Here is a 27,192-nt window from a genome sequence, read left to right as displayed (position 1 = left end):
CGGCCAGGGCTGTGTTGGCTGGGGGGCAGGGGGGGCTGGCAATCCCTGAATTCCACTGTGCATTGCGGGGGGGGGGGGATGCTCATGGCCTGGGTGGGGGTGGTGCTGGGGGTCACACACCAGGGGAGAGGCACATCTATCCCCCGCAACAGTCAGATGGAGGTGGGGGATGCCTGCTCCCACCAAACTCCCAGAGCGGGGGCCGTGGTGGTGGTGGTGGTAGGGCCTCCCTGCCTCCAGCTCTGACCCCCGGGAGCACGGGCAGACCAGGGGCTTCTTTGTGTCTGCACCTCAGGGCCCCACCTGCGGATGAAAATGAGGGGACTTGACTCTGCCCCTGAAAACACACAAACCCCCAGAGGCCCCTGACAGTCCCAGGGATGCAGGGACGGGGAATATCATTCATTGACCTCTGAGCTTCTGAAACTAACTGTGTGTGTGTTGGGGTGGGGGTGGGGGATACGGGTGGGGGTGGGTAACAAGCTTTTTTTTTTTTGTAAAAAAAAAGCCACAAAGTTTTTATTTTTAAATAAATATATGATTGACTAAGGGTAAATGCTTGATTCTGTATCTATTTTATATTGTTGAGATGATGTAAAAATGTCTCAGGCAAGGGGCCAGAGAGATAATACAGCAGGTAGGGTGTGTGCTTGCAGGCGGCCCACCTGGGTTTAATCCCCCATCCCCAGCCCCATCCCCCCCCCCCCGCCCCGCATCCCATATGGTCCCCAGTAATTTCTGAGTGCAGAGCCAAGAGTAAGCCCTGAGCATCACTGGGGGTGGCCAAAAATGTCTCAGGTGAGAAGGGTTCTGAGCCAAGAACATTCGAGAAGCCCTGATTTAAGAAGCCCCAGAGCTTAGGCTCAGATGCCAGCTGGGGACCTGTGCTGAGGCCAAAGTGCTCCAGTTCTGGAGTGTAGGACACCGCAAACACTGTGTGATTCCAGAACAACCTGGGGATCCACTTGTCTTGACTGTATTTATTCCAGATGAAGAAGACAGGGATGGGCTGCTGTGCCTTACACCTGCTCCCGACAGTGCTCTGGGACTGACCACACTGGTCAGCAAGCACTAAGAAGGGCTCGCAGGGAAGGATGAGGGGCTCTTTTGAGTCTTTTACAAACATTCATGCATCGAGTTGGTGTTTCAGAAAACAATAAAACACTCCTGGGGCCGAGAGTTAGTGTGGCATTTAGGGGTCTTGCCTGGCACATGCCCGATCCAGGTTCAATTCCCAGCACACCCATGGTCCTGGCATGACCCAGGCAGCCCTGGAGGGTCTTGAGCATCATGGGGGGTGGCCCAGATTAATCCCCAGCACTAAGCACTGGCCGTAGCTGGTCCAGTGTTCCCTCCCAGTGAGGCCCGGGACCCCGAGCACTGCTTGGAAGCCCCCACGTGCCATAACCAACTCCTTTAACTTCCCCCCTGCAGGCAAATGGAGGGGAACTGGACTCCTCTTTCTGTGCCCAGGTGGTAGCTCGTTTCTCCCCAGGGTCGCACACCCTGACACGGCTTCTGTGAGCCCCTGTGGACTCAGCCTCCCCCTACAGTGTGGAAAACTCTGGGAAGCCACGTTCTGGCACAGCCTGCATAACCACCTACCTTTGCCTGTGGTGACTCTGGTACCTGGGGATTAGATGATGCTCTGGCTGCCTCCCTGGGGACATCTCACCCCCGTGTGCCAACCCAAGGCCAGGCACCAAGTGTGCAGGACACAGGCCTTCACCTCAGACCTGCAGCCCCACCCAGACCCCTCTGTGAAGTATCACGAATACGAGAGGAAAGAGCAGGAGAGAGACAGGGGTCTGCCCAGGCCCCGGCTGCCCCGAGACAAACACCCTCCCGCACCCAGGTGCCCGCAGCACGCATCTGAAGTGGGCCCAGGGCTTCTTCCTTTCTGCTGACCATCGTTTCTTCTTGGTCTCAGGGCTCAGGGGGCCATGCAGGGACAGAACCCAGTAGGGCTATTTAGCGGGGGGCAGTCCTGATACCATCTGAGGCACCTCCAAGAGAATCTGGGAAGTCCAGTTGGCAGCCCCCTATGTCCCCCAGACCCAATGCTTGGAGGCCAGTCGCAGCAGCCCCCACAGCCCAGGAACGGGTATAGAAACAGTGGTGGGAGGCCAGTCACGGCCCTGGAACGGTCTCAGTGCCATTGCAATCCCAGCTAAAGGTCAGCTGCATGAGCAGCCAGGCCCCGAGAGATCAACTTCCCCTTGTCCCCAAATCTCCGCTTTCTTGCAGCCATGGCAGTGCCAACTCTGGGAGAGGCGAGAGCACGGAGCAGGAGGTGGGGTGCATGCAGGCATCATCACCCCACTTGGCCCTGAACAGAACCACCCCCTTTGGGGACAGCAAAGGGTCCAATGGGGAGAGGGTCTGGGTGGTGTCCATGCATTTCTGAGGCTTGGCCTTGAGCCTGGACACCCCACTCCTCTGCCCGCCTCTCTACAGAGCTGCAATGGGGAGATCCTGGGTCAGCCCTGGGCGTCCCTACTTCCATTTGAATGTCTATTTGGTCTAGCTCCGTATTTCTATTTTGTGTCTACGTGCTCTCTCTCATCTTAAATATCTCTTTTCTATGTGCCTTATGTTGTCTACATACCAGAGTCAAGACCCCAGGTCTCCCCCTCATGAGTTTTTTTTGTTGTTGTTCTTTTGCTTTTGGGGTCACACCTGGAGATGCTCAGGGATTATTCCTGGCTTTGGACTCAGGAATTACTCCTGGCAATGTTCAGGGGACCAGATGGGATGCTGGGGATCAAACTCACGTCGGCCATGTGCAAGGCAAGCGCCCTCCCTGCTGCTCTATTGCTCCAGCCCTGGTGCCCCCTCATATGACTGGGGATCCCCAAGCCCTCTTACCTCAGCTCCCTTGGGGGAGCAGGTCTTACACTTGAACTTTTCTCCAGGAATCCTGCACGCCCAGAACCCCCTACCAGGAGGCGGTCAAAGGAGCTCTGCCGCCACCTCGTGGTCGCCCTCAGCGCTACGCCTGGAGCCTGGGAGCGGGTGGTTACTTGCCCCGCCTTCTTAATCAATTAAAACAACTCATTTTTTTCCCCCAAAGGCAAGAGGCTAATTCGTGCAGACCAGGAAATCCGTACCTACTAGAATAATCGCTACTGTGGGAGAGCTGGATCGCCTGCGGCAGGGATGGAGTTTAGCAACAGGCAAATCTCCTTGGCATCCAGAGTGTGAGTGAGTCTCTCTGAGCGTATTTCCTTCTCTCGGGAAATGACACAGGCGACTTCCCAAACCACGATTCGGAGTTTTCTGCACTTCACACTGGCCCTGTCACAGCAGGAATCAACTTGCCTTTGATGCTGAGCCCCAAACGGCTTTTTCTTCTTCCGAAAGGAGGCCAGGATTGCATGAAGCAAGGGGGAGTATTAGGAGGCCATTGAGACTTTTTTTTTGTAGGATGACAGTGAAGCTGGCATGCCGAGGGCCAGGCGGGCCTGCAGTTGGGCCAGTCAGGCTCCCGACCTTGAACCTAGGGCGAGAGACGCTGCTCCTCCCCCGAGGGTTTTTTTTTTCTTTTGGGGTCACACCCATGATGCACAGCGTTTACTCCTGCCTCTGCACTCAGGAATTCCTCCTGGTGGTTCTCAGGGGACCATATGGGATGCGGGGAATCGAACCCGGTCGGCTGCGTGCAAGGCAAACGCCCTACCTGCTGTACTATCACTCCAGCCCCTGCCCCGAGGATCTTGACCTTGGCTTGAGGTCAGAACCAATTTTTCCCTCTGCCCCGAAAGATATCCTACCCCAGCCTGACCCTCTGACTCGCATTCACTCAAGTCATTCTCTACCTTAGACCAGGGGCCGGATCCTGCCCTGGGTGCCACCGCCCAGTACTGGGCACAGACACATGCAGAGATGGGCAGACACTCCTGGTGCCGAGCTGGGCAAAGGGCTGGGGGTGCATGGGGGGAGACGCCCCCCCCCAAGTGAGGGGTGGGCAGACTTGCAGCGGGAGGTGGTCCCCAGCAAGGGAAGGGTATTCTGGGCTCTGTCAGCACAAGGCTTTCCTCCGCCTCCCTCTGTGCCTCCACCTTTGTTTGCTGGTGTAGCTAAAATTATTCCAGCCCTTATTGAAAGGTGTTGCTTTATTGTATCTATCTCTTCCTTTTTTTCCTCTTTTTTCCTAGCTTACATCTCAAAAGCCACCCTATGCCCCCATTATGTTTTCTCCCCCTGACTGTGAGGTTCTGACAGGAAAGAGCCACTAGCGTCACCTCGGGGTGGTCATGTCCCTTCCTGCCCCCCTCACCTTTCTCCCAGCTTCTCCCGTCTGTGGCTCTGCCTGGCTTCTCACTTCAGCCCTTTCTGCAACTCTGAAATAGAAACAATTACTAAAGGCTCAGCAGCCTTCATCGCTTTATGTTTGTTTGGTGGGGGGGATACAATCCTGGTGGTGCTCAGGGCTGACTCCAGCCTCTGTTCGGGAATGACTCCTGGCTCTGTGCTCAGGGCTCACTCTTGACTCTGTGCTTGCGGTTGACTCCTGACTCTGTGGCTCGGGGCTCACTCTTGGCTTTGTGCTCGGGGTTGACGGCTGACTCTGTGTTTGGGGATGACTGCTGGTTCTCTGCTTGGGGTTGACTTCTGACTCTGCTCGGGACTGATGCCTGGCTCTGTGCTCAGGGCTGACTCCTGGCTCATGCTTGGGGTTGACTCCTGGCTCTGTGCTCAGGGATCACCCCTGGTGGGACTCAGAGGACCATACCCTGGTGCTGGGAATCAAACCTGGGCTGACCACGTGTAAGGCCAGCGCCTTAGGCCCTGCACTGGCTGGCCCAGCATGTTAGTGAAACCCAGGGGAGTGGGGTAGCACAGGCCCAGGGAGGTTGTGTCTCAAGAGGAGGGCGTGGCTGAGGGACCCTTGCAATAAGGAGATAGCTGGGGACCTCGGGACAGCAGCTGCATGATGGGGAGAAGCTGAGGCTGAACCAAGGTGAGCGATCAAGTGCAGGAGACACTTCCTGGAGCTTCTAGAGGAAGGGAGAGAGAGAGAGCTAGGCAGGGCAGGGATGCAGGGCCCAGATGGCAGCGGGTGCTGCCCCAGGACTTGAGTGCATGGAAAGGCGGGCAGGAAGGGGAACTGGGCTTAGAGGTGAGGGGGAGGAGGCGGGGCTGGGCTTTGCTCTCTGCGGGGGGAGGAGGAGAGAAGGTCGGAGGGGCTGGAGGGGGACTGCAGGGAAGGCGAGGGGTCTGCCATAGCCCCCTGAGCACCAGGAAAGAAGCAAACCTGGGACCAGCAGATAAGCAGACCGGAGTGCTTGAATTCTGTTGCTGTTTTTGTTTTTGTTAGTTTGCTTTGGTTTTGGTTCACACCCAGTGCCAGTGCCCAGGGCTGACTCCTGGCTCTGTGCTCAAGGATCATGGCTGATGGCTGGTGGGGCCTAGGGGACCAGGTGGGGTGTGAAGGATGGAAGCCAGGTCGAAGATGCAAGCTATGGTCTATGGTTCTGGCCCTGAGCCTGGGTCTGTGGGTTGGGAGGGAGACACTGCAGGGGGAGGGATGTCTGTGTGCACCCCAACCTCCAAAGTTATGGGCTGAGGCCCTCCTCAGTGTGACAGCATTTGGTGGTAGGGTATCAGGGAGGTCACCAGGGTCCACTGAGGCAGGGATGGGGGTGGGGGCTCTGAGTGCCCCAGAAGACAGGAAGAGACCAGATCCCACTGCTACTCACACATCCAGGAAAGGCCATGGGGGACACAGCAGGGAGGTGGACACCTGTACCCCAAGCAGAGAGCCCCACCTCCCTAGCGGGGTCACCAGCGGGTACCTGGGCCTCCCAGGCAAGGGCATGGGCAGTGTCTACTGTTCACGCCACCCGGCTGGAGCGGGGCAGGTGCCCATTGCTCCTGGGCGAGTTTCCTCCCCTGAATCCTCAGCCGCCTTAGTGCAGAAGTGTAGAGGATGGGTCAGTGGGTGTCCCCCCAACACCCCAGCCCTGCTGGCCATGATTGTGACAAGGACCAGGGCTCAAAGGTAAGCCAAGGGGCCCAGCCACAGGAGGCTCTTGGCCTGGGTCGCGGGGGGCTTGGAGGTGAGGTGCGCCCCTGCCAGCCCCTGCCAACCCCTTCCCCTGATTTCTGGGTCTTGCTATGATTTCTGTGATTTCTCCTCCAGCTGCATCAGAGCACAGGAGGGAGAGTGTGAATCTGGCAGCACAGCCAGGCAGGGAGGTGTGTGTGTGTGTATGTGTGTGTGTGTGTGTGTGTGTGTGAGAGAGAGAGAGAGAGAGAGAGAGAGAGAGAGAGAGAGAGAGACAGAGAGACAGAGAGAGACAGAGAGACAGAGAGAGAGAAACAGAGAGACAGAGAGAGACAGACAGACAGACAGACACACACACACACACACACACACACACAGAGACCGAGAGAGAATCACAGTCACCACTGTGAGGGTGAGAGGGGACCAGTACACTTGGCGTTGGGACAGGAATCAGGTTATCTGCTTCTCTGTCCTGCATAAACTCGTGCCCATCGCTGTTCCTTGTCAGAGCGCTGCTAGCCTATTGGGATACTGAGACTAGACATCGCCAGGGTCTCCCCTGCCATCACAGTCTCTTTGAGGGCACTGAGATGTCCCTGAGTCAAAAAGACAGTGACTGCCAGGGCACCAGGTCCCGTAGCAGCCTCTGCCCGGGATCTCAGGGGCTCTTCACTCATAAAGAAAAGATCCCCTTCCTCAGAGAAACACCTTTTTGTTGGAAGAGGAATTCCTTTTGTTCGTTTTGTTTTGGAGTCCCATTGGGTGGTGCTCAGGGCTTACTCCTAGCTTTGCACTCAGGGATCACTCCTGGAGGGCTTGGGGAATGTAGGGGATGCCAGGGATCAAACCCAGGCTGGCTGCGTGCAAGGCAAGCCCCCCTACCTGCTGTCATCATACTGCATCATCTGGGGGGCCCCAGGGAATGCAGCCAGAGCCAGGAGGCCTTGGGGAGCAGCTTTCCCTCCCTGCTCAGACGCTGCTATTTTGCCTCTTCCCCCCCCCCCCCCCCCCCCCCCCCCCCCCCCCCCCCCGGCTCCAGTCCTGGGCCTTCTCCTCCTTTCTCCAGGAAGCCCGCTGACTGCCAGGGGACCCCCTGCGGGCACACCAGCCGTGCAGCAAATCCCTTCGCCCCGTTGCTTCCTTATTTACCCAACAGGAGCCGCTTTCCCGGGCACACCTGGAGACTCAAATCAAATCAAGAGCCTCTCTGCCTGCAGGCACCTCATTTGTTCTTTCCTGATTAGAAGCAACCTTGCAAGAGGCCAATTCCAGAGCAAACGCAGTGATGAAGCGGCGCTTCCTTTGGGCCCATGTTTGTTTCCCCCTTCCAGCTTACGGAGGGAAGCAGCGCCTCCACAGAGTGCAGGCGTGGGACCAGGGACCTGAACTCACATTCTCAGAGACCTTCTGCCTTCCCGCCCAGTCCGGTGACCCTGAAACTGGCAAAGCGCGCAGAGAGGAGTCTTTAGGACAGGCAGGAGGCACTGCCGATCTTGTCCACCAGAGGGCAGTGTCACGGGGCAGGGGTGTGTGTGGAGGTGGGGCTCCGGTTAGCTTGCGCTAACGGTTTGCGGGTCCAGGGAACAAGGCCAGCTCCTTGTCCAAAAACTATGAAGCATTTTGAGGTGGGCGCTGCGGCGGCTGCAGCGCATACAACCAAGCGTAAAGCCTTTGCATGTGCACAGAGAAGTCGTACACACATGCATGCAGCTGGTCCTGGCTCGGGGGTCCTCTGGGACCTTCAGCTGGCCAAAACTGGCTGAGCTGACCATTCTCAAGGCACACCAGGTGCAACCTCTAGCTACCCTCCTGGCCTGCAATCCCTCCCCCTGCCCCCTTCCCCCCCGGTTCCTACCCTGCTCCATGCACAATGCTTGCAGAAAACTTCTATTTTCAGACACGGTCACTGGGGTGCCATTTTTGCAAAAGGTGAACTGTTGCATAACCGCTAGCCCACTGACGTTGGGAAGGGAGGGCTCCTCTGCGCATTGAGCCTGGGCTCAACGCTTTCTCTCACCCTCACAACAGGCTAGTTCGGCAGCCCTTCACCTTTCGCTTCAAAGTGGCAAGTGAGTTTCCAGAACTTTGGAGATATTCCAGCAAGAGTGGCTCAAGACTAGCTTCTAAGCTGGTTCCTGGCCCAGGTTCCAAATTCTGTGTCCAGGAGCAGCAAGGTTTGTGGGGCTGGTCTGGCCTGCTGTGCCACCCTTGGGCTTGCTTCTTCCCTTCTCTGACCTTAACTACTTGCCCACCCGGCCCCCATGGAAAATGGAGGCAACGTAAGAGATTTCTCAGCTCCAGGCTGTCTGCACCTTCAGACAGGTGGTGCTATGTTTGTTAAACAGACCAGACTGGGTGCCGGAGTGACAGTACAGAGGGTAGGGCACTTGCTTTTCATGCGGTCCACCTGAGTTCAATCCCCGGCATCCCATCTGGTCCCCCTGAGCACCACCAGGAGTGATTCCTGGGTGAAGAGCCAGGAAAAAAAAAATCTGAGCATTGTTGGATTTGGAGAAAAAAAAATCCCTCATAAAACCAGATCAGACCAGGGCCAGTACAGCACATGCCTGTGAAGAGGGAGCACATGCTTGGTATGTATGAGCCCCTAAATTCGACCCCTGGCCACCACAAACCTCAACTGACCCCTTGCCACTGTTAGCATGACCCTGGTCGCCCCAGAGCATCAATGGAACAGTCACCCAACTATCAGATCCACACTGCTGGGACAAGCATCTCTGGGGGTGGTTCTGAGCCCCCTGAGCAGCACCGGGAGTGACTCCTATTAAAACAAATAAAAATCATTCACAACAGCCAAAATTTGGAAACACAACCCAAGTGCTCAAGAACAGGGACCGATAAAGACACCATCGTATGTGCATACACGATGGAATGTTACTGGGCCATGAGACAAAATCATGCAATCTGCCACGATGTGGATGAATCTGGATAGCATCTTGCTGAGTGAAGTTGGCCAAAAGGAGGGGGACAGGCACAGAATGAGCTCTCTCGTATGTGGGATGGAGCGATAGCACAGCGGGTAGGGCGTTCGCCTTACAAGCGGCCAACATGGCCGACCCGAGTTCGATTCCTCCGCCCCTCTCGGAGAGCCCGGCAAGCTACTGAGAGTATTCGATATGCCAGACACAGTAACAACAAAGTCTCCGATGGAGACGTTACTGGGCCCGCTCGAGCAAATCGACGATCAACGGGAGGGCCTTTACCTTACCTTTACCTTACTAAGGAAAAACAGACAACGCCCAAAGAGGCAGCAAACGCCCCAGCTGAGAACTGCTCCACAGAACTGGCTTACCAGGGCGGGACTGTGAGCTGGGGGAGGAGGTCACCTTTGTGGTGTTGGACCATGCTATTCATGAAACACTCTCATTAGCAATATTGCAAATTATGGAGCCTATGATTAAGCTTAATTTAAAAATAAAACAAGCCAGGGGCCGGAATGAGAGTACAGCGGGTAGGGCGCTTGCCTGCACAGGGCTGACTTGCATCCCGTGTGGTTCCCCAAGCCCTGCCAGGCGTGATCCCTGAGCACTACTGGGTGTGGCCCCCCAAACAAACCAACCAGCACGAGTAAGTGAACAGTTAAGTGTAGGAAAGGCATCCAGGTGGTCTGACAAGCTAAGAAACAGCAGGGGGCGCCCCCTGTGCCTGGAAGCTGGGGGTCAAATGTCCTGGCACAAAGGTGGGCTACAGACTGGGGGGCCAAATTCCCAGCTGTGCTGAGCCCACACTGGGCATCTGGCCACACCCTGTTTCCAGGGCCCTTCCCTGCTGGGAATCTGATAAATGTAAGGTGGGTCTAGCCCCTCTCCCCTTCACGGGTGCTGTCACCTAGGGCATGCCCCTGACCCCCTGCTGGACGCAGAGTAGGTGACATCTCCGGATCTTGTGTGTGTCAGCTGCCAAATAGGCCATCTTCTGAATTTCCAGCGGACATCGGCCCGGAGCTTGGCTAGCAATGATGAGTTGGGGGCCCCAGGGAAAATGGGGCTACATGGTGTGTGTGTGTGTGTGTGTGTGTGTGTGTGTGTATCTGGCTCTTCCTCCTCCTCTGTACCCCTCATCTCCCTGAAGCTGCACAGGGGACCCTCAGGGACACGCCTGATCACTGGCGTCCGGCTGCCCCACACTTACCCTTCTCTTTGGTAATCTTCATCCAGGTTTGACAGGAGCTGCGAGCCGGCTGAGGAGAGGTCCACGGCAGCCAGGGGCAAGTCCCGACAGGCAAAGTTGACCAGTGGCACGGGGGCAATGCTCCGGGCCTCCTCGTCTACTTGTTGGGAGATCACCTCCACTTCAGAAATCCCTCCTTTGCGGGCAGGCCTGCAGCGGGGAGCAGGGCACGGGGCAGAATCAGCCCCCTCAGAGGGAAACAACAGGGGTTCTCTTCCCCCCGAGGATGGAGGGAGGGCGCCCCGCAACCCGACAAAGTCTTGGGGGGAGAGGCAAGGCTGTCGTTCTCCTCAGGACTCACTCACAGGCGAGCTGGGTGAGGCCCTACCAGTCCCGTTCTCTTTCCCAGGGATGGGAGCGACTTGGACTGGAAATAGGGGAATTTGGGGCAGGATCCTTCATCACGGGGTAGGAGGGGCCGGGAGAACCCTGCGCGAGCACTCCAAGGCTGAGCCTTCTCGGCCTCTTGGCCTCTGCACTCCAGCGTGGGGTCAGCTCCGGGCCCCCGGGTTTCCAGGTAATGGCCCTTTAGAACCATTTTCTACCCCCGTTCACCGACAAAGCGGTTATGGGGACAACTGGCTGTACTGCTGGTGGCTGTGACCTCACCTGAAGACCCCAAGAGACCGAGGTCAGTGGGCATTGGGCCAGGAGGAGGCGGGAGGCAGTGATCCCCCATCTCCGGGAAACAGTTGGGCTCTTTGGGGTGCAGGAGCAGTGCTCAGGGGCCAGGGACCATTCCTGGAGCTGCCCAACCCTGGCAATGCCAGGGGCTACTAGGACCACACCTGGCACTGCTGGGTGGGGGTTGCCAGGGATCAAAGTTGGGGCCTGAAACAGGCTTGCCAGGCATGTGGCCGGCCCCCTGGTGGCCTCCGCAGCACCTTGCTCTGTCAGGTTGGGAGGCGGGGTGCGGCCACTGGAGCCGCTGAGGGGTCGTCCCCTCTTATGTCATCTCGGCTCTCCAAGGACACTGAAAACAGGTGGCAGCCCCATGGCAGTTCCGGGCAGGGCAGTGCCACCTCCCAGCCCACTCCACCAGGGGATGCAATCCTTAGAGGCAACCTGTCAGTGCCAGTGGCCACAGGGGGTCACTGTTGACACAAGTAAGAGTGGGGACAGCACGCGCGCCCCCCCCCCCAACCACGCCGGTGCCCCCATTGTGTGTTCTGCGAAGGCTTAGCTCCTTGTACAGGTCTGTGGGGACCCCTGAAGGGCTGGACCTTGCACCCCTGGAAACATTAAATAGGTGAAAAGCACAACAAGGCAAGTTTTGCGAGTGTGTTTGGAGCTTGGGGGTATCACTGCTGGTGACCGTTGGCCTGGCCGTGTGAGCCTCATGATCCTGGTGCTTGAGCCCGGCAGGGCTCTGGGCTCACCAGGGCTATATCTGGTGGCACAGAGACAGGGGTAGGTGGTGCTGGGGAATCTAACATGGGGTCTCGTGTGTATGTTCTGAGCATTCGCTACAGTCCTTTGAACTTGGTTCTTGCCCAAGAGGTTATTTTATTACTGAAGAGGGCTCCTAAGTGGTGCTCAGGAGGCCGGGGGCGGGGGGGACCAGAGGTTCAGTGTCAGGATCAGAGGATGTGGTGTTGCCCGCCCCTGTGTGCCAGAGATTATCTGGGACCACTCCAGTGGTGCTTGGGGGCTTTTGGAGTCATACCTGGCAGTACAGGGTTGGGGTGGGGTGGTGGTGGGGATACCAGAACAGCACCCAATGGTGCTGTGGAAGAGAGAGTAGTTTGAATGCCAAGGAGTCTTCTGAAAGTTCCTCTGGGACCTCCAAATCTCCAACAAGGAGGTGAAATGGAGGTTCCTCGGGGCTGTCCCTCCTCACGCTGTGGCTTGCCCTCGGTCGGGGCAGAAGCTCTGGAGGGAAGGGCCCTATCTGGGTGTGGAGCTCCCATTCGGCTGTCTCCCTCGCACCATGAAAAGGGAACAAATTTTCAAGGCTCCCAACGTGGCAGCTATCCAGGAAATCCAGGGCAGAGCAAGACTCCCTTCCGTTTGCTTGATTCATCTGGATCATTGAGAGAAAGTGGGATGTTGATTTGAATGCCACAGGTTGGCTGCCTAAAGCCCCCGAATGCACCGACTCATCTGTGGGGCCCCAGTTCTCTTTTTAGACCTGACTTCAACCTTTGCTTTTTTGCTACCTGTCAAGTACACACAATAGTACTCATCATCGTGTGACATTTACAAAATGACTCAAGATCGTCAGACAGAACAGTCAGAGGAAGGGAGGCTGCGTTTCTCAGCGGTGGAGTCAAGAGGTGGGTGTTGACGGGGGGTGGGGGTGGGGGGGAAATCCCAGTTCCTCCAGATGTTTCCAAAATATAAGAGGCTCAGTGGAATTTTCTCTCTTTGGAACTATGCAAGGAAGCCAGGGCTTGCTTGACTGAACAAACGAGTTTTCTGATCAACGGGGGTGTTCAGGGGAAGCTGGGGCAAGTTTGTGAGACTCGCAGGAGGGAGTTCCAAGGATCACAGGAGTACTTCTGCCTGCTGACTGTTTCCCTCCCTCCGAGAAGCCCAGCTTCATTTCTGGTTATACGATCAGTGATCGGCAGGGAGCTAAAAAATCCTCTTTGGTGGAGAAAATGGTGTGAGTGTGTGTGTGTGTGTGTGTGTGTGTGTGTGCGTGTATGTGCACGCGCGTGCGTGCATGCTTTGTTGGGGGTCACACCGGGCTGTGCTCAGAAATGTATGCCCAGGGATCACTCCTGGCAGTGCTAGGGGGCTCATAGGTGGTGCCAGGTTGAATCCGTTGGCCCGTGTGCAAGGTTAAGTGCCTAACCCTATGTAGTATCTCTCTGGCTCCAAGTCAGGGTCTTACACTCCCTGCCTGAGTCCGGAATGAAAACAGCCTCCCCTCGGAGCAGCTTTCCCCGGTACCTGCCCCTTTGGCATGTGAAGCTAAGATTAATGGAGGGAGCTGTCACCATGACAGCCGGAAGAATGAAGGCCACCCAGGTGGAAGGTCACCCCCTAATTTCACTTCCACGGAGAAGTTTTGGTTTTGTTTTTGCCATGCGAGTTTTGCCATGCGAGTCCCCCTCCTCTCTCCTTGATGCTCCAAGCTGCTCACCCATGTATGAGAGCACACATAAAATCCTTCGTCTGTCTTATTTACCCTAGAATTATAACTGTGGAAGTTCTCCATACAGATACAGTGAAATTCTGTTCTTTTTCTCCTCCCCTCTGATGTTGTTTGCGTGACAAGCCTGGAAAGAAGCTGGAGGGGGCGGGAGAGGATTCTCCTCTGCCCCGACAGTCATGCCCACCCTGAACACGAGGCACCACCTGGCACAGTTATTCTTTATCCCTCCCTTTCCCACGTGACTCAGGAGCTCCGCCCACAAAGTGTTTGGGGGGGGGGCTGGATATAGTCATGTGACTTGTTTGGACCAATGAGATGTTAGCAGAAGCAAGCAAAGGCACTCCTTGGACTTCTTTTTGCAGTCTTGCAGCCCGCATTGGGCATACAAAAGTTATCTGGCCTAGACCTGGGGAAATCTGAGAAACACACACAACCCGGTCCAAGTTCACGGACATCAGCTACCAGCCAAGCCCCTTATCTAACAGGGCGGTCTGGTCAACACAGATACGTTGCACTCTGCAAAAGTCTAGTTGGCTGTGGCATGGCTTTACTGGGTAACAGGTACTGCGGGGTCCTTGCGCCAAATGACACAGTCAGGCTGGGACGAGGGTTATAACAGGCGAGCTTCTCTCCTACTGGAAATTTTCCTAATTTGGTGCAATGCAAAACACACACACTAAAGGACCCTTCTGGTGTTTGGTGAGATGAAGTGGCTGGTCCACCTGACAGTATCAAAGTTTGGGAGCAAAAGGGAATTCTCTCTGAAGTGTCCTGCCTCTGCAGGGTTCATAAAGTTTATTTTTAGGGACCCTCTGATGATTTCTGAATCTCTCTGCAATTTCCATCTTCTTAATTCACCTTAATCCTCCCCTTAATCCTGCCCCAGGTTCACTTCTGAGTGCTTCCCCTATTTTCTGTGGCTAAAGGCAGTGTGTAAAGTGGCAGGCAGAATTAGAAGATCTTTGTCTTATTTAGAACATTCATGTCTTTGGGAGATTTATAGCACAGGTTTTGAATTGCAGAATTCTGCTTTTTTTTTTTTGAACTAAAAAAAATAAGATGGCAGTGAGGCAACTCAGAGGAGCAGATTTTTACCAGGCCACTTAATGTGAGGCTCAAAGACAAAAACTCCCTAGATGTTGAAGATTAACCCCCCCCCCCACACACACACATACACAAACACCATTTCCAGAGGGTTGGGGAAGGAGGCTTTCGGTGTGACTGGGATTTTAACCAGCTCCCCAGCAGAGAGAGAGCACTTCCAGGGCTTGCTCACTTACTGTGGATCCGTCATGTTGAAAGATGCAGCCAGAGCCATGAGTTTTCTTGGTGTTCAGTGGGGCTCCGCTGTTAGGAGGCCCGTGGTCAGCATTTCCAGGCAGGAGTTCTACAAGACATACAAATATGGTGCCTGAAAAGAAGCATTTGAAGAGCAGGGATTTCTGACACTTAAATGTAAACTAAAGTCTTCCTGAGTCCTTGGTGCTTTCTCAGAGAACGCTTTTCTTCACAGCACTGTTGAACAGATCCGTGTCATTACCCTCCGATGGACAGGCAGAATAGCTCCCTTTATTCAAGCTCGAGAAGCTGGCCCAGAGGGAAGAAGTAACTTTTCTGGGTCACACACAGATGGCGGAAGAGCCAGATTAGACCCCAGGTTTTCCAACTTCTAATCCACACTTCTTCCCACTAAACAGCTGTGTCTAAGGGAACCTGGACAATTTTATACTTCAGTTTCCAGGAATCTCAAAAATAAGTTTAACTTCAAAAGAAAAAATCTCTCTCTCTTTTTTTTTTGAAAATTCCTCTCTCGTTTCTTTTCCTTCTGACAGTCCTGCTTCCCCATGCTTCCAGGCTCTCCTCTCTTCCTGCTGAATCTCTCCGTGAGCTGGGCTCACCCTGGAACCAGGCTTTGTGAACTCAGATACCAGGACCCACTTACCCTGCCTAACCCTTTTGTCCTCAGTTTCCCCACCTGCAAAACTGACATAAAAACAGAACTAGCTAAATGAGTTTATTCAGGCAAACCACTTCAGATTAGTGCCAGTCATGGAGTATTGGTTTAAAAAAATCATAATTACCATTTTATAAATTTAAGTGGTATAGTTGTTGGACATGAGCGCATTCTAAAAGATGTGCATGAACGGTTGGAAGATTGGATGGATGGAAGGCTGGATGGTTGAATGAATGAATATAAGATTTCCACTTGAGAATTGGACAACATAAATAAAACATACTTTTCCATAAACCCGTGCTCTGGGAGTACTTAGAAGTCCTTTGGGAAATAGTAACCACCCAGAAGGAAGAACATAAAGACAGATCCTAGTTCCCCATGATTTAAAACAAATTACTGGGGAGGTTACTCCAAAGGCCCTCCCTTTCAGAATAATCTTCCTATAAGATGGCAAGGAAGGATCAACCCCTACCCCAGACAGCTGAACTACAGAGACAAAGGGTAGAAGTGTTCCAGCATCTTGAAAAAAAAAGAAAAAGAAAAAGTTGCTCATAGGGAGAGAAATAAAAGGGGACAGTTGGTAAATACAGAGAGTTGTGAAGCTCCTTTGCATTCTGTCTGTGAGGTGAAAGTTCAAGTTAAAGAAACTTGGGAAATTCTATAGACCATAGTCAGATTCAGGTGCAAAATTTCCCCCCCTAAGACTATAGACAATGTTACAATTTCTGGTAGAAGATATCCTTGCTTCTTTGTATTTTTAATTAAAAATACTTCTGTTGAAATAACTTTGCATTATATTATGTAAATTTCATGCATTCATCATCATAAATCAACATCTATATATACTAACAAAAAAGAGGACATTGTTTTAGCTGTACAATATAAATTCTAATAGTTCAAATATCTGCCCCGCATTTTCATTGAGATAATGAGGTTTATAACAGTTCCCATGTTATTGTCTTATATTTGCAATGCTACTTAACCTCCTCCACCCTAGTCAATAACTCTCCACCACTGTTCCACTCTCCTGCTCCCCCAGGTGTTTTCTTTAAAATAGGGGAGAATCAGATCTTTTTACTTGAGGTGAAAGGAAAATCAAGTAACAAGGTAGAGAACACAACTGACAATTTAGAGTCTCAGAGTTTGCCCGTTTTTGTAATATTAACAGTCACGAGAGTCTCTTCCTAAATCCGCTAGCTCAGTGAATTGGCAAAAAAAAAAAAAATCACATTCTGCTTCCATCACTCCTTTTTCAATTAATAACTTCTATGAATCCCAAATCCTCCTCATCAACTCTTGGATTACTCTCAGGTATATTTCACAGGGAAAAGAAAGGAAGAAGGGTGAATTTTCTTCCTTGATTTTTTGGTTTTCAAATCAATAAACTGATATCTTCCAAAAACAACCCATTCGAGGATTGATTAGTTTTCCAAAGCATCCTGGACGTCAACCCTGGCTTAGGAGCAAGAAGGCAGCGTCTGGATGGATGGCAGTTTCCTGGAATTATGTGGGTGCAGGGATGGGCATCTCCAGCATAGAGGTAAAAGCCAGGGATGGGAAATGACCTTTGGTTGGACAAGGAGTATGACGCTTACTGGAGGTTCTGATCCTTCACAAGCAGCATATTTTAGGGGGCACGATTCCTGAAAGATGTTATTTTAAAATAATATTTTCCAAATAAGCCCAAAGCACAAGCCTTGTGTGGAGCAGGTGTAGTCTGACACTCTATAAATGAACATCTAAAGTGCAAGCCTGCTGCTTCATAGACCTGGTAAAGGCAGCAGAGAAAACCTGTTTTGCATTTGCTGGGTCTGGCTGGGTGGGTGGTAAGGCTGCTTTACGAAGTTCAGAAAACTTCGAGGCTCCTATTCTTGCGGCTCACGAGTGCCTGTACAACTACCCAAATTCTATTTGCTTGTTCAGTCAGATCTGCAGAGTTGAAGGTGGTATCTTAGGACTTTTAGAGGTAAGAAGAACATCTGAGGGACTGGAGAGATAATTCCGGGGTTAAAGTGCTTTGCTTTGTACACAGATGACCTAGGTTTGATCCCCAGCACCCTATATGGTCCTCTAAGCACTGTTGGTAGTGATCCCTAAGCAGAGCCAGGAGTTAGCTCTGGGCACAGATAAGTATGCCCCTTACCCCCAAAGAGTATCTAAGATCAAGAATTCACCTTACCTATCAGGTTGGAAAATTCACAATCAGCCCCACCCACCCGCCCATCCCATCCCTGAGACATTCCAGTTCATTTCTTCAGCCTTACGAAAAATGACCTGATCTCACACAAATCTACTAGTTCAAAAGCCTGGTTTTAATTCAGAATCACTGCTGGGAGTGGGATTGCTTTGGGGAATATAAATTGATGGGCTACACTTCAGGATATGGAACCAGAATTCCCAGGTAGAATTTGAGAAGCAGTTTCAAGTTCCCCAATGTCTGACAAGCAATCATTCCACTGGACCCTCCCACCGCTTCTTCCTCTCGCCATGGATGCCTGGAGGCCTCACACCAATATTGCTTGCTGGCCCTACCCACAAAGAGTGATTTCACATGACTTGGGTGGGAGAATCGAGAGTTTGGAAAATTCCTGGGGAATATGCATTTGCAGAGCCATAGAACATAACTTTGATTTCTGACCAAAGTTTTTGCTACAAGGTTTGCTAGAGGTGAAAACTTTCATCCCTGTTTTGCTGATAAAGTTAACTGATTGCATCATGAAATTAATTGTCAGCAGAACCTTTCCCAGCCAAGTGGCAGGAGACCAGAGATATCTATTAAGTACACTTTTATTTGCAAAAAATATTACCTGAGTCATGGTAACCAAGTCAGTAAAGCTCTCAATGATCCTATACAACAAGAGAGATGGAGACAATGGCCCCAAGACCTGGGTTGCTCGCCTCTTCTCCATTTCCTGTGCCTCCATGCCTTTGTGTTGCTTCCTTCTCAGAGCTTTGTGGTTGCAGAATGGCTGCCCAACCTCCAGCTTGCACACCAGATCCCCAACAAGAAAAAAAAATAATCAGAGGCTTCCTCTTCCTAAAGCTCTGATCTTTCTCTCATTCAGCAGACACTGTATAAGTGCTCGGCCAAAATCTCCTGATAAATCCTTGCACAGAGCAAAGGCACATGGTCAAAGGGCCGCAAAGGAGCAGGAGCAGGGGGCTGGCCAAGGAAGTAAGGAGTGTGTGTGTGTGTGTGTGTGTGTGTGTGTGTGTGTGTGTGTGGAGCACCTGGTTATGATTCATTCCTTGGGGTTGGGCATATTGTTTCCATCAACAAACTGACTCAGCAAGCAAGAACCGAGAAGGAACTCATTTTGGGACACCTGTGATAGAATCCCAAGGCTTGAATGAACTAATTTCCTGGGTCCCCTAACAGGAAGAGATGAATGGTGGTAAACGGTCTCCAGGCAATGAAAATACTCTCGCAAAATCCACATAGATAGAGGGTTGGAGTGATAGTACAGAAGGTAGGGCACTTCCTTACATGTGCAGCTGACCCCGGATCCGTCCTCAGCACCCTATGTGCCCCCCCCAAGCCCCACCAGGAATTATCCTTGAGCACAGAGCAAGGAGTAAGCCCCTAGCACCAACAGATGTGACCCCAAACCCAACACCAAACCAAACCCGAAACCTCAGAGTTCTTTCACTTTGAGAGCGCAATGCACAGAAAGGTTTTAGCGTCCTAAGCTCACTGTGGAATCCACTGCCAGGGAGAAGGCACCGGCGCTGGCCACCATTCACAGACACGACTCCACACCCCCAACGAAGAACACTACACTCTGCGTGCTGGATGAGGCAGGCTTCGGCACAGCGACACCAGATTATCCTTGCTGTTCCCTTGACCCCTGCATGCCTTGATGCATTAACATGGAGCTGCAAGGAAGGAAAGCCTAGGAGCACTCCCGCTTCTGCCTTGTCTATTGCAAAATTCTCAGCTGTTCAGGAGAGAGCAGGTGGCCCAAGGCTGCCCTCTTCCAGGTGTGGCACCTGTGAACCCCACTTTTTCTACGGGTTTCTTTTCAATTTACATAGTGATGCAACCTGCCCAAGAGTACAAATCTCAGAAGGCACTGGAAGCACAAAACAAGCCCGTACAGAACTAGATCCAGTCAGCTAGAATTACTCAGGCATTCTAGGAAAATCAAGAGGACCATGACCCTAAGCACAACTTATTTTCCCTAACAAGAACCTCCCTAAGTCTGACACGCTTGGTCCCCACTGGGATACAGGCCCAACAGGATGTCACCCCTGGCTGGCCCCAGCACGGTCCAGCACAGCTGAACATTTCCCCTTTAAAACACTGCTGAACCTCTGATGAATTCAGATATCTATGATTTGGGGGTGCATGGGCCACGAGCTAGAGCTGCAATGGCAGCTGTGTGCTCTCACTGTCCTGCCGCTCCCCTCAGTCAGACACGGCTCAAACATAAATGCCAAACTTTGAAAATTTCCAAAGCAATGTTATGCTTTACACAATGTTCACTAAAATATGTTAAAGACCCAGATTATAATTACTTTGCTGTCCATCTATAGGGTGCCAGGCAAGTGACTATTCTTTGCCACAAGGGGTGGGGATGGGGGTGGGGGGAGAGATATCATTTTTCAATCCTTTCACTCTAATAGCCCCATCTTTTACCCTTCCTATATCAATGCCCCCTTTCAGTCAGTGCAGAATGAATGTGTTTTCCCTGTCTCATTTGTACAAAGGAACTCTGATAGTGGTGGTTTAGAAGTTAAGTTCATGGGGATGGAGCATTCATGGATGGGATGAGTATCTTCTTAAGACAGGAGAAAAGTGGTTGTCCTCCTCTGTCATGTGAGGTCACTGAGATTAGAGATGTCTGTGAACCAGTTCTCTCACCGAACACCAGAGTCCTGTGCACTTTCACCTTGGACGATCCAGCCAGCTCCCAGAACAGTGAGACAGAAATGCTTGAGGTTTAAGCCACCCAGGTTCTGGCATTCTGCTGCGCTGCCAGAATGGACCAGCATAGGTAACTTTTCATGGCAACTATTGCTGGGCTTGATCATGTGATTTGTTTCCTCCAATGAGATTACAAGCTAAGATGGTTAATTTCACAAGGCAACTTGGTACATAAAAAGATGTGTGTGCATTTCTGTGTGTGTGTGTGTGTGTGAGGGTGAATTTGGTGATTTTTGTATATCGGGAGGAGCCACACCCTGCAGCTCTCAGGCTCACTCCTGGCTCTGTATTCAGGGATCACTCCTGGAAGTGCTCAGGAGAACATAAGGAATGCCAAGGATCAAACCCAGATCGGCAAGTGCCCTACCTGTACTATGGCTCTGGCCAGGAGGCGGGGGGGGGGGGGGGTGAATTTGGATGAGATGATCTGAACTGACAGACTAATAGGCTGCCCTCTCTCCAACCCCAGCAAGGATGAACCCCATTCAATCTACTGGGGGATTTGAGTTGAAACAAAGGCCAAGTAGGAAAGAATTCCCTTGGCTCCACTGTTTGATTTGGAGGGAGGGGGGAAGGGTAGACTCCCAAGTAGTGTTTAGGGTCACTCCTGGAAATACTGACCAAGTTATGCTGCCTCAAGACTCAATAACTGGGCCTGGTGGTGCTCAGGGGACCACGGATAGCAGGAAAAGACTCTGGGGCCTTTGTATGCAAGGCCTCAGCCTTAGTCCTTCAGCTCCCTGCTTGGCTGAGAAGTTGTCTTCAGCTCCCAGACTCTGATTCAGATTTGTACCCCTGCTGTCCTGGGTCTAAACTCCTCAGTTTCCAGTCATGAACCAATTCCTTATGATAATTCTAACACACACACACACACACACACACACACACACACACACACACACACACACACACAGGTTCTGCTTCTCTGTAGGATCCTAACACCTCAGCAAAAGTAACGGTGCTCAATGGTTGGTTTGCCCCTCTCCCCCGCACTGCATGCTCACCCCGGCGGGCTGCTGGAACGTGCTCGGTCAGCACCCAAAGCCTGCCAACGGCAGTGGGCCTCCCTCCTCACGGGAGGGAGCTCAGTCAAGCCCAGAAGAACCACCCAGCTGTGCCCAGCCTGAACTGCCAACTCATGACTCATAAAAGCCATTTCAAGTTGTGTTTTAAGAATTCATTCTACAGTCCATTATTAGCACTTTCTGGGATCCAGGCACAATACGAACCCGGAGATTAGTGAGATCAATGAGATATGGTCACGGCATTGAACAAACTCATGAGCTGAGGCCGAGGAGACAGCTCAAAGGAATGGGAGCACATGTTTCCCACATGGGAGGCCTGGATTCAATCCCGGGCACCGCACGGTCCCCTGAGTACCATGCACTGCATTCATCCCCACCCCACCCCACCCCACCCCACCCCAAAGAACTTGTGGGCTAGCAATGGGGACAGATGCATAGATAGAAATTAAAATTCAGAGAAGTGAGAATAATGAAACATTATAAAAGAGTGTTTTGAAAGCTGTAAACATCCTTATAAATATTAAGGAACCAATGACTCCTCACGAAGGCAGGCACAAACCCCTCTTCCTTCTGCCATCTGTTAAAGGAAGGTTTGCTTGTTTTCGAGGCTGGCAATCTTGTGGGGTGTTTTGTTATGTGGTGTTATTGCAGCAATAGGGCACTGATACGTGACCCATGAGTGTCCCGTGCAAGCATGTACTTGGGCTAACTTTGGGGGATTTGCACTTAATAAAATGAAGTCAGTTCCACAATGTGCTTTTTATCACTGAGATACATAAAGAATCTTCTCTTTGATCAGTAAAGAGTTACAGCCTTTTAAATGACCTACCCAACCACTGCCATGCTCCAGGCCACTTTCCAGACCACATGGCTGCGAAGCGGCCGCGTGACACATTATAAGACACTTCCTACCCATTTTCCACAATTACTACACTATATCTGATGGGGTTCAGACAGTAGGCAACAAATCATAGAGAAAAATATATAAATATATGCCTCGTGGAGAGCCCAGCAAGCTAACGAGAGTATCCCGCCCTCATAGGGCAGAGACTGACAAGCTCCCCAAGGCGTATTCAATATGCCAAATACAGTAATGACAACAGGTCTCGTTTCCCTGACCCTGAAAGAGCCTCCAATAGTTGGGAAAAGATGAGTAAAAAGAGGCTGCTAAAATCTCAGGTCTGGGAGGAATAAAGACGTTATTGGTGCCAGCTCAGTAATTCGACAATCAAGGGGATGACAGTGATACAGTGATTTCATATGTGTGCTCACATACACATAGATAACTTTGTATACGTTGCTTATCATAGAATTCTTTTTGTTTTTGTTGTTTTGGGGACACACCCGGTGATACTCAGGGGTTATTCCTGGCTCTGTATTGAGGAATCACTCCTGGTGAGCTCGGGGTAGGATGCCAGGGATCAAACTTGGGTCAGCTGCATGCAAGGTAAGCGCCCTCCCCACTGTACTGTTGCTCCTGCCTATAGAATCCCTTTCTAGGGGCATGTTTTCTCTTTCTTGCTTGCTTTACTTTACTCCCCCAAGAGTTAGATGCAGGCAAACATCCCTATGTGACAGTTAAACTTTTGTAGGGAATGGAGCAATTGCAGAGCAGGTAAGGCATTTGCCTTGCACATACAGCCAACCTGGGTTCGATCCTTGGCATCACATATGGTCCCAAGCTCCACTAGGAATGATCCCTGAGTATAAAGCCAGGAGTAGTCCCCAAGGACTTCTGGGGGTGCCCCCCAATAATAAAGTTAAAAGTTAAGCTTGTCTATAGTTTTCCTTGTTTGTCTCTGTGCTTACATAATTGCATACAAATAAAAATTTTCTTGTCCTATTTCAAAACAGAACATTGTATTCTTGTGTTCTTCTCCCACTCAACAGTACCTTCTAGAAGAGCTCCTCTCTCAAATAGTAAAATTCAAATCCATGTTTTTTTTTAATTAACGGCTGCATAATACTCCACGGCGTGGGTAATTTTAGGATGTAGTTACCAGGTCTCCTGTGGCCAGAAACTGTATTTTCAGATTTTTAATTATTTTTTGCCACTGTGAAAAAATGAAACCACAAACATCCTTGTGTATGTTTCATTCTGTATTGGGATTTTTATTCGTACGGAACAGAGTTCCAGCAGTTAGATTATTGAGCTGAAGACCATGTCTCTTCCATTTTAATAGCTAGTCCCAGATTGCTTTCCAAGGGGCTGTAACAGCTCACACTCCACAGTAAAGTAGGAAAGTTCCCCTTTATGGGAAGCATCTTAGTCATCTGCAAGCTGTTGAGGATAGCCGTGGACCAGATAAATCCAGATACTTGTTTAATTTTATCCTCTTCCCCATGGGGCAAGCACTGGATAGAAAGTCAGGGGTAAAAATGAATACCAGGGGATGAAACCCAAAATAGAAATAAATATGCCCACATCCCAGAAAACACCCCATTGATTTAGGAACTAGCCTGTCATGGTATGTCTATGAGTTGTTTTAGCCACAATCAATCCCCCGAGGGCCTTCAGTGAACCTCATCACTGGTTCCCTGGTCTCCTCTGTTACTGGCAGACCAATACAGAGAGGAAACAGTCTTCAAGAAGTTGCAGTTCCTGAGCAAATAAGAAAAATCATGACTAGGTGAGAATAATTTTAGGATGACCTGCTCTCCTTTCAGCAACAACCAAAAGTGTTGAAGTACATGTTCGTATCCAAAAATATTGATAGAAACTGTTAGCAGGTGGAACCCCAATTTCCTAGAGTTGGGGCCATATATGACAACCAAATCCAGATGCTGGCTCACGCCTCATTTGAACACCAGTGGTGACAGGCTGAGAACTCTGGTTTAAGGGAGGGGGACAGTGACACACAGACCTCTCTAAGGACCCCCAGTCCTTGCAGAAGCCTCTCATCTCTGAGCTGACCCTTGGCATGATGCAGTGGCCCACAGGGTATCTCTGGGGAGTTGCCAAGATGCCCCTTGCTTGGGGACAACCCTTCTTTCAAAGGGGAGAGCCTGGAGCAAGTGCCGGCCTTCCTGTCTTTGGCACTCCCAGGATGTGCAAAGCTCAGGGCCACACCCCTGCTTGCCTAAAATCTCCTAGGGTCTCAGGGCACCAGTGCCATGGGAATGGAAGTTCCAGGGCAGCCAGATGTGAAGAACAAGTGATGAGATGGTGCAGAGGAAGGCAGAAGTGGGAGGATGGAGGGCAGGTGTGGGAGCAGCCAGCCCGTCCTGTCAACCCAAGCAAGGGTGCAGCTCTGGCCAAGGTGTATAGTGAAAACAAAATTTGGAGGGCTGGAGAGAGAATACCAGGGGCAGAGGAAGCTGTTCAGATGTGTTCTGGCTACAAGGGCAGACTAACTGCTTGGAATTGTAGATGGACACAGGGTGGGGATTTTCCCAAACCTATGAAGGCTGGACAAAGTGGGTGGTCACAGATAAGGAAGGTGCCCTTTACACTTCTAATTTCTTATAAGCATCTTGACAAGACTATGGTGAAGAAAGCGGTCCCTGGGAAGGGATGTGGGGTATCCTGGGGGCACAACACTGAAAGCAGGAATTGAGGATAAAATAGAGTGGAGCAGCCGGTAGAATGATCATGTACCCCTACTCACCTCTAAGGGGGCGGGGGTAGCAGGACATGGCTGGGTTTCTAAGGCACAGTCAAAGCCCCCCTCCCCCCGCCCCGGGAGTTGGTCTGGTGGGGGAAGGGGTTGTGTGTGAGTGGCTGGGACAGATGAGCTGGGCTGCGGATCAGGCTGAGTTAAATGGATGGAAGTTTGGAGTTTTGGTTTAAATGAGATATTTTGAATGAAGTTAGGAAGTTTGCTTATAAATGGATGGAAAAGGAGAGTATCATGCTGAGTAAAACAAGTCAGAAGGAAAAGAACGTTTGTGGAATATTAAAAAAAAACAGTTTGATGAGACTAATATCCAAGACCAGAAAAAATAGGCCAGGAGGACTGGCTGATGGTTGGACGCTTGCCACAAGTGTGCGTGGAGCAAAGGGCAGTTAGGATAGAGAAAGGATGAGTATGACAATAATAGTTGGAAATGATCACTCTGGACAAGAACTGAAAGTAGGTAAGGCAATATACATGATAACCTCTCAGTATCTGTATTGCAAATCATAATGCACAGAAAGCGGGGGGGGGGGGAGAGACAGAGAGAGAGACAGAGAGAGGGGAGAAGCCTGTCATAGAGGCAGGTGGGGGCAGGGGGCTGGAGGGAAACTGGGGACATGGTGGTAGGAAATGTACAATGGTGAAGGGATGGGTGTTGGAACATTATTTGACTGGAACCTAATCATAAACAACTATGTACCTCACTGTGATTCAACATTTAAAAATAAAATAAATTAGAAAGTAAACAAGATATTTTTGGGGAGTGGTTGGGTAGTGCTCAGAGCTTACCCCTGTCTCTGTGCATCAATTTTGGGGGTAGGGGACTCCGGGGATCATTTGTGGTATTAGGGATTGAACCTGGGACAACCACATGCACATGCAAGCCAAACTGTATTATCTCCCTGTATTATCTCTCTGCCCCCCTAAATGGGGTGTTGCAACGCTTGAAAAGGAGCCTTTTCTAAATCCTTAAAAGAACTAAGGAGACTAATGCACATTCCCATATTGATGACAGGTGACAGGAAGCAAGAGACAGCAGGATGTGTGGGGAGGGGGCATTGCTGGGTTGGTTCTTATCAACGGTCTTTGTCTGCATGACTATACCTCAAATTATTAACAGAAGTTATACAGTAGGGAGACAGTGAGGGCTATTCTTGAGGAAAGGTCTCTTCTCTCAGTTCTTTTCATTCAAAAGCATCTCTTATTATAAAGGGATATTTCCATTTAAAAAAATCTCAATATGATGAACTTTGAAAACACTATGTGCAGAAGGCAGCCAGACATAAAGGTCACGTATGATTCTTGGTATATAAAATGGTCAGAACAGATAAATATCTAAAGACTGAAAATAGATTCACAGTTACTCGGGGAGAGTGGTACCGGGTTTCCTTTGTGTGATGCAAATATCCTCAACGGAACAGGAGTGGAGCACATAGCTGAGAATGCCTGAATGGCCAGTTGTATTTCATGTTATGTGGATTTCACCACGAGTTTTTAGGGGGAGGGTCCACCCCAGTGGTACCTAAGGTTGGCCGCGGCTGTATCTGTTGGTGCTCAGGGAACACCAGAGAGCTGGGATGGAACTTGTGGCCTCTGAATGCCAGGCAAGACCTGGCAACACAAGTGCTCCAACCCTCTGAGGTATCTCCTGAGACCCGGGAGATAATTTTTAAAAAATATTGTATTTCTATACAACCACAGATCACCACTCACAATAAAAACATAGATATATTGATAATAATCACAGGCACTTGTTTTTTGAAGTCATGTTATTCATCTATAAAATAATCTGGAAGTACAGATCCTAGGATTCTAATGGTAGTTCTTTTTGTGGTGGCACGTGTATAAATAGCTCTTTATGTCATATGTTTGTGTATTGTCTAGTCTTCCTTTACTTTTTTTGGCTTGTGGACTGCACCCAGTTATGCTCAGGGATCACTAATGGTGGGCTCAGGGTACCAGATGAGGTGCCAGGAATTGAATCTGGGTTGGTTGCATGTAATGTAAGTGCATCTATTCTTCCCTTGTAACAAACTAAATCTGCTTTTTGTGTGTGTAGTGGGAGATGGGGGGTGGGAAGAGGCTCCCAACAGTGCCAGGGGACTCAGTAGTTACTCTCAAAAATAACTGACTCATCAGGTCAGATGGTTTAGTGCTAGGTCGTGGTGATGGGATGCTGCTTGGGCCCAGTGATGCTGGGGACCACCAGGGTCATGCCATGCAGTGCCACAAATTGAACTCAGGGTCTCCACATTCAAGGCATTCACTGCAGCCCTTTGAGCTATCTCCCCAGACCCTAAATCCACATTTTGCCTAAGATATATGCATAAAGCAAAAATTGTAAAGGACGAAGGACAGGGTGCTTGCC

The 27,192-nt window shown here is 51.0% G+C and overlaps 1 protein-coding gene across 1 annotated transcript in view; it reads right to left on the bottom strand.

Moving 5' to 3' along the window:
- The window catches only part of TMEM266 (transmembrane protein 266), a 60,781-nt gene extending 46,091 nt beyond the window's left edge, over positions 1-14,690 (bottom strand). The window contains exons 1-2 of the mRNA XM_056128753.1: positions 14,582-14,690; positions 10,160-10,348 (exon numbers count right to left, since the gene is read on the bottom strand). Of these exons, the coding sequence (XP_055984728.1) occupies positions 10,160-10,348; positions 14,582-14,619 (227 nt within the window). The 5' untranslated portion in view covers positions 14,620-14,690. The remainder of the gene's footprint in view (positions 1-10,159; positions 10,349-14,581) is intronic.
- Positions 14,691-27,192: the final 12,502 nt, after the last annotated feature.

The sequence above is a fragment of the Sorex fumeus genome, unplaced genomic scaffold (assembly GCF_029834395.1).
Source record: "Sorex fumeus unplaced genomic scaffold, SorFum_2.1 ptg000067l, whole genome shotgun sequence".
In the NCBI taxonomy this organism is placed as follows: Eukaryota; Metazoa; Chordata; class Mammalia; order Eulipotyphla; family Soricidae; genus Sorex; species Sorex fumeus.
This window is presented reverse-complemented; position numbering and strand designations above follow the sequence as displayed.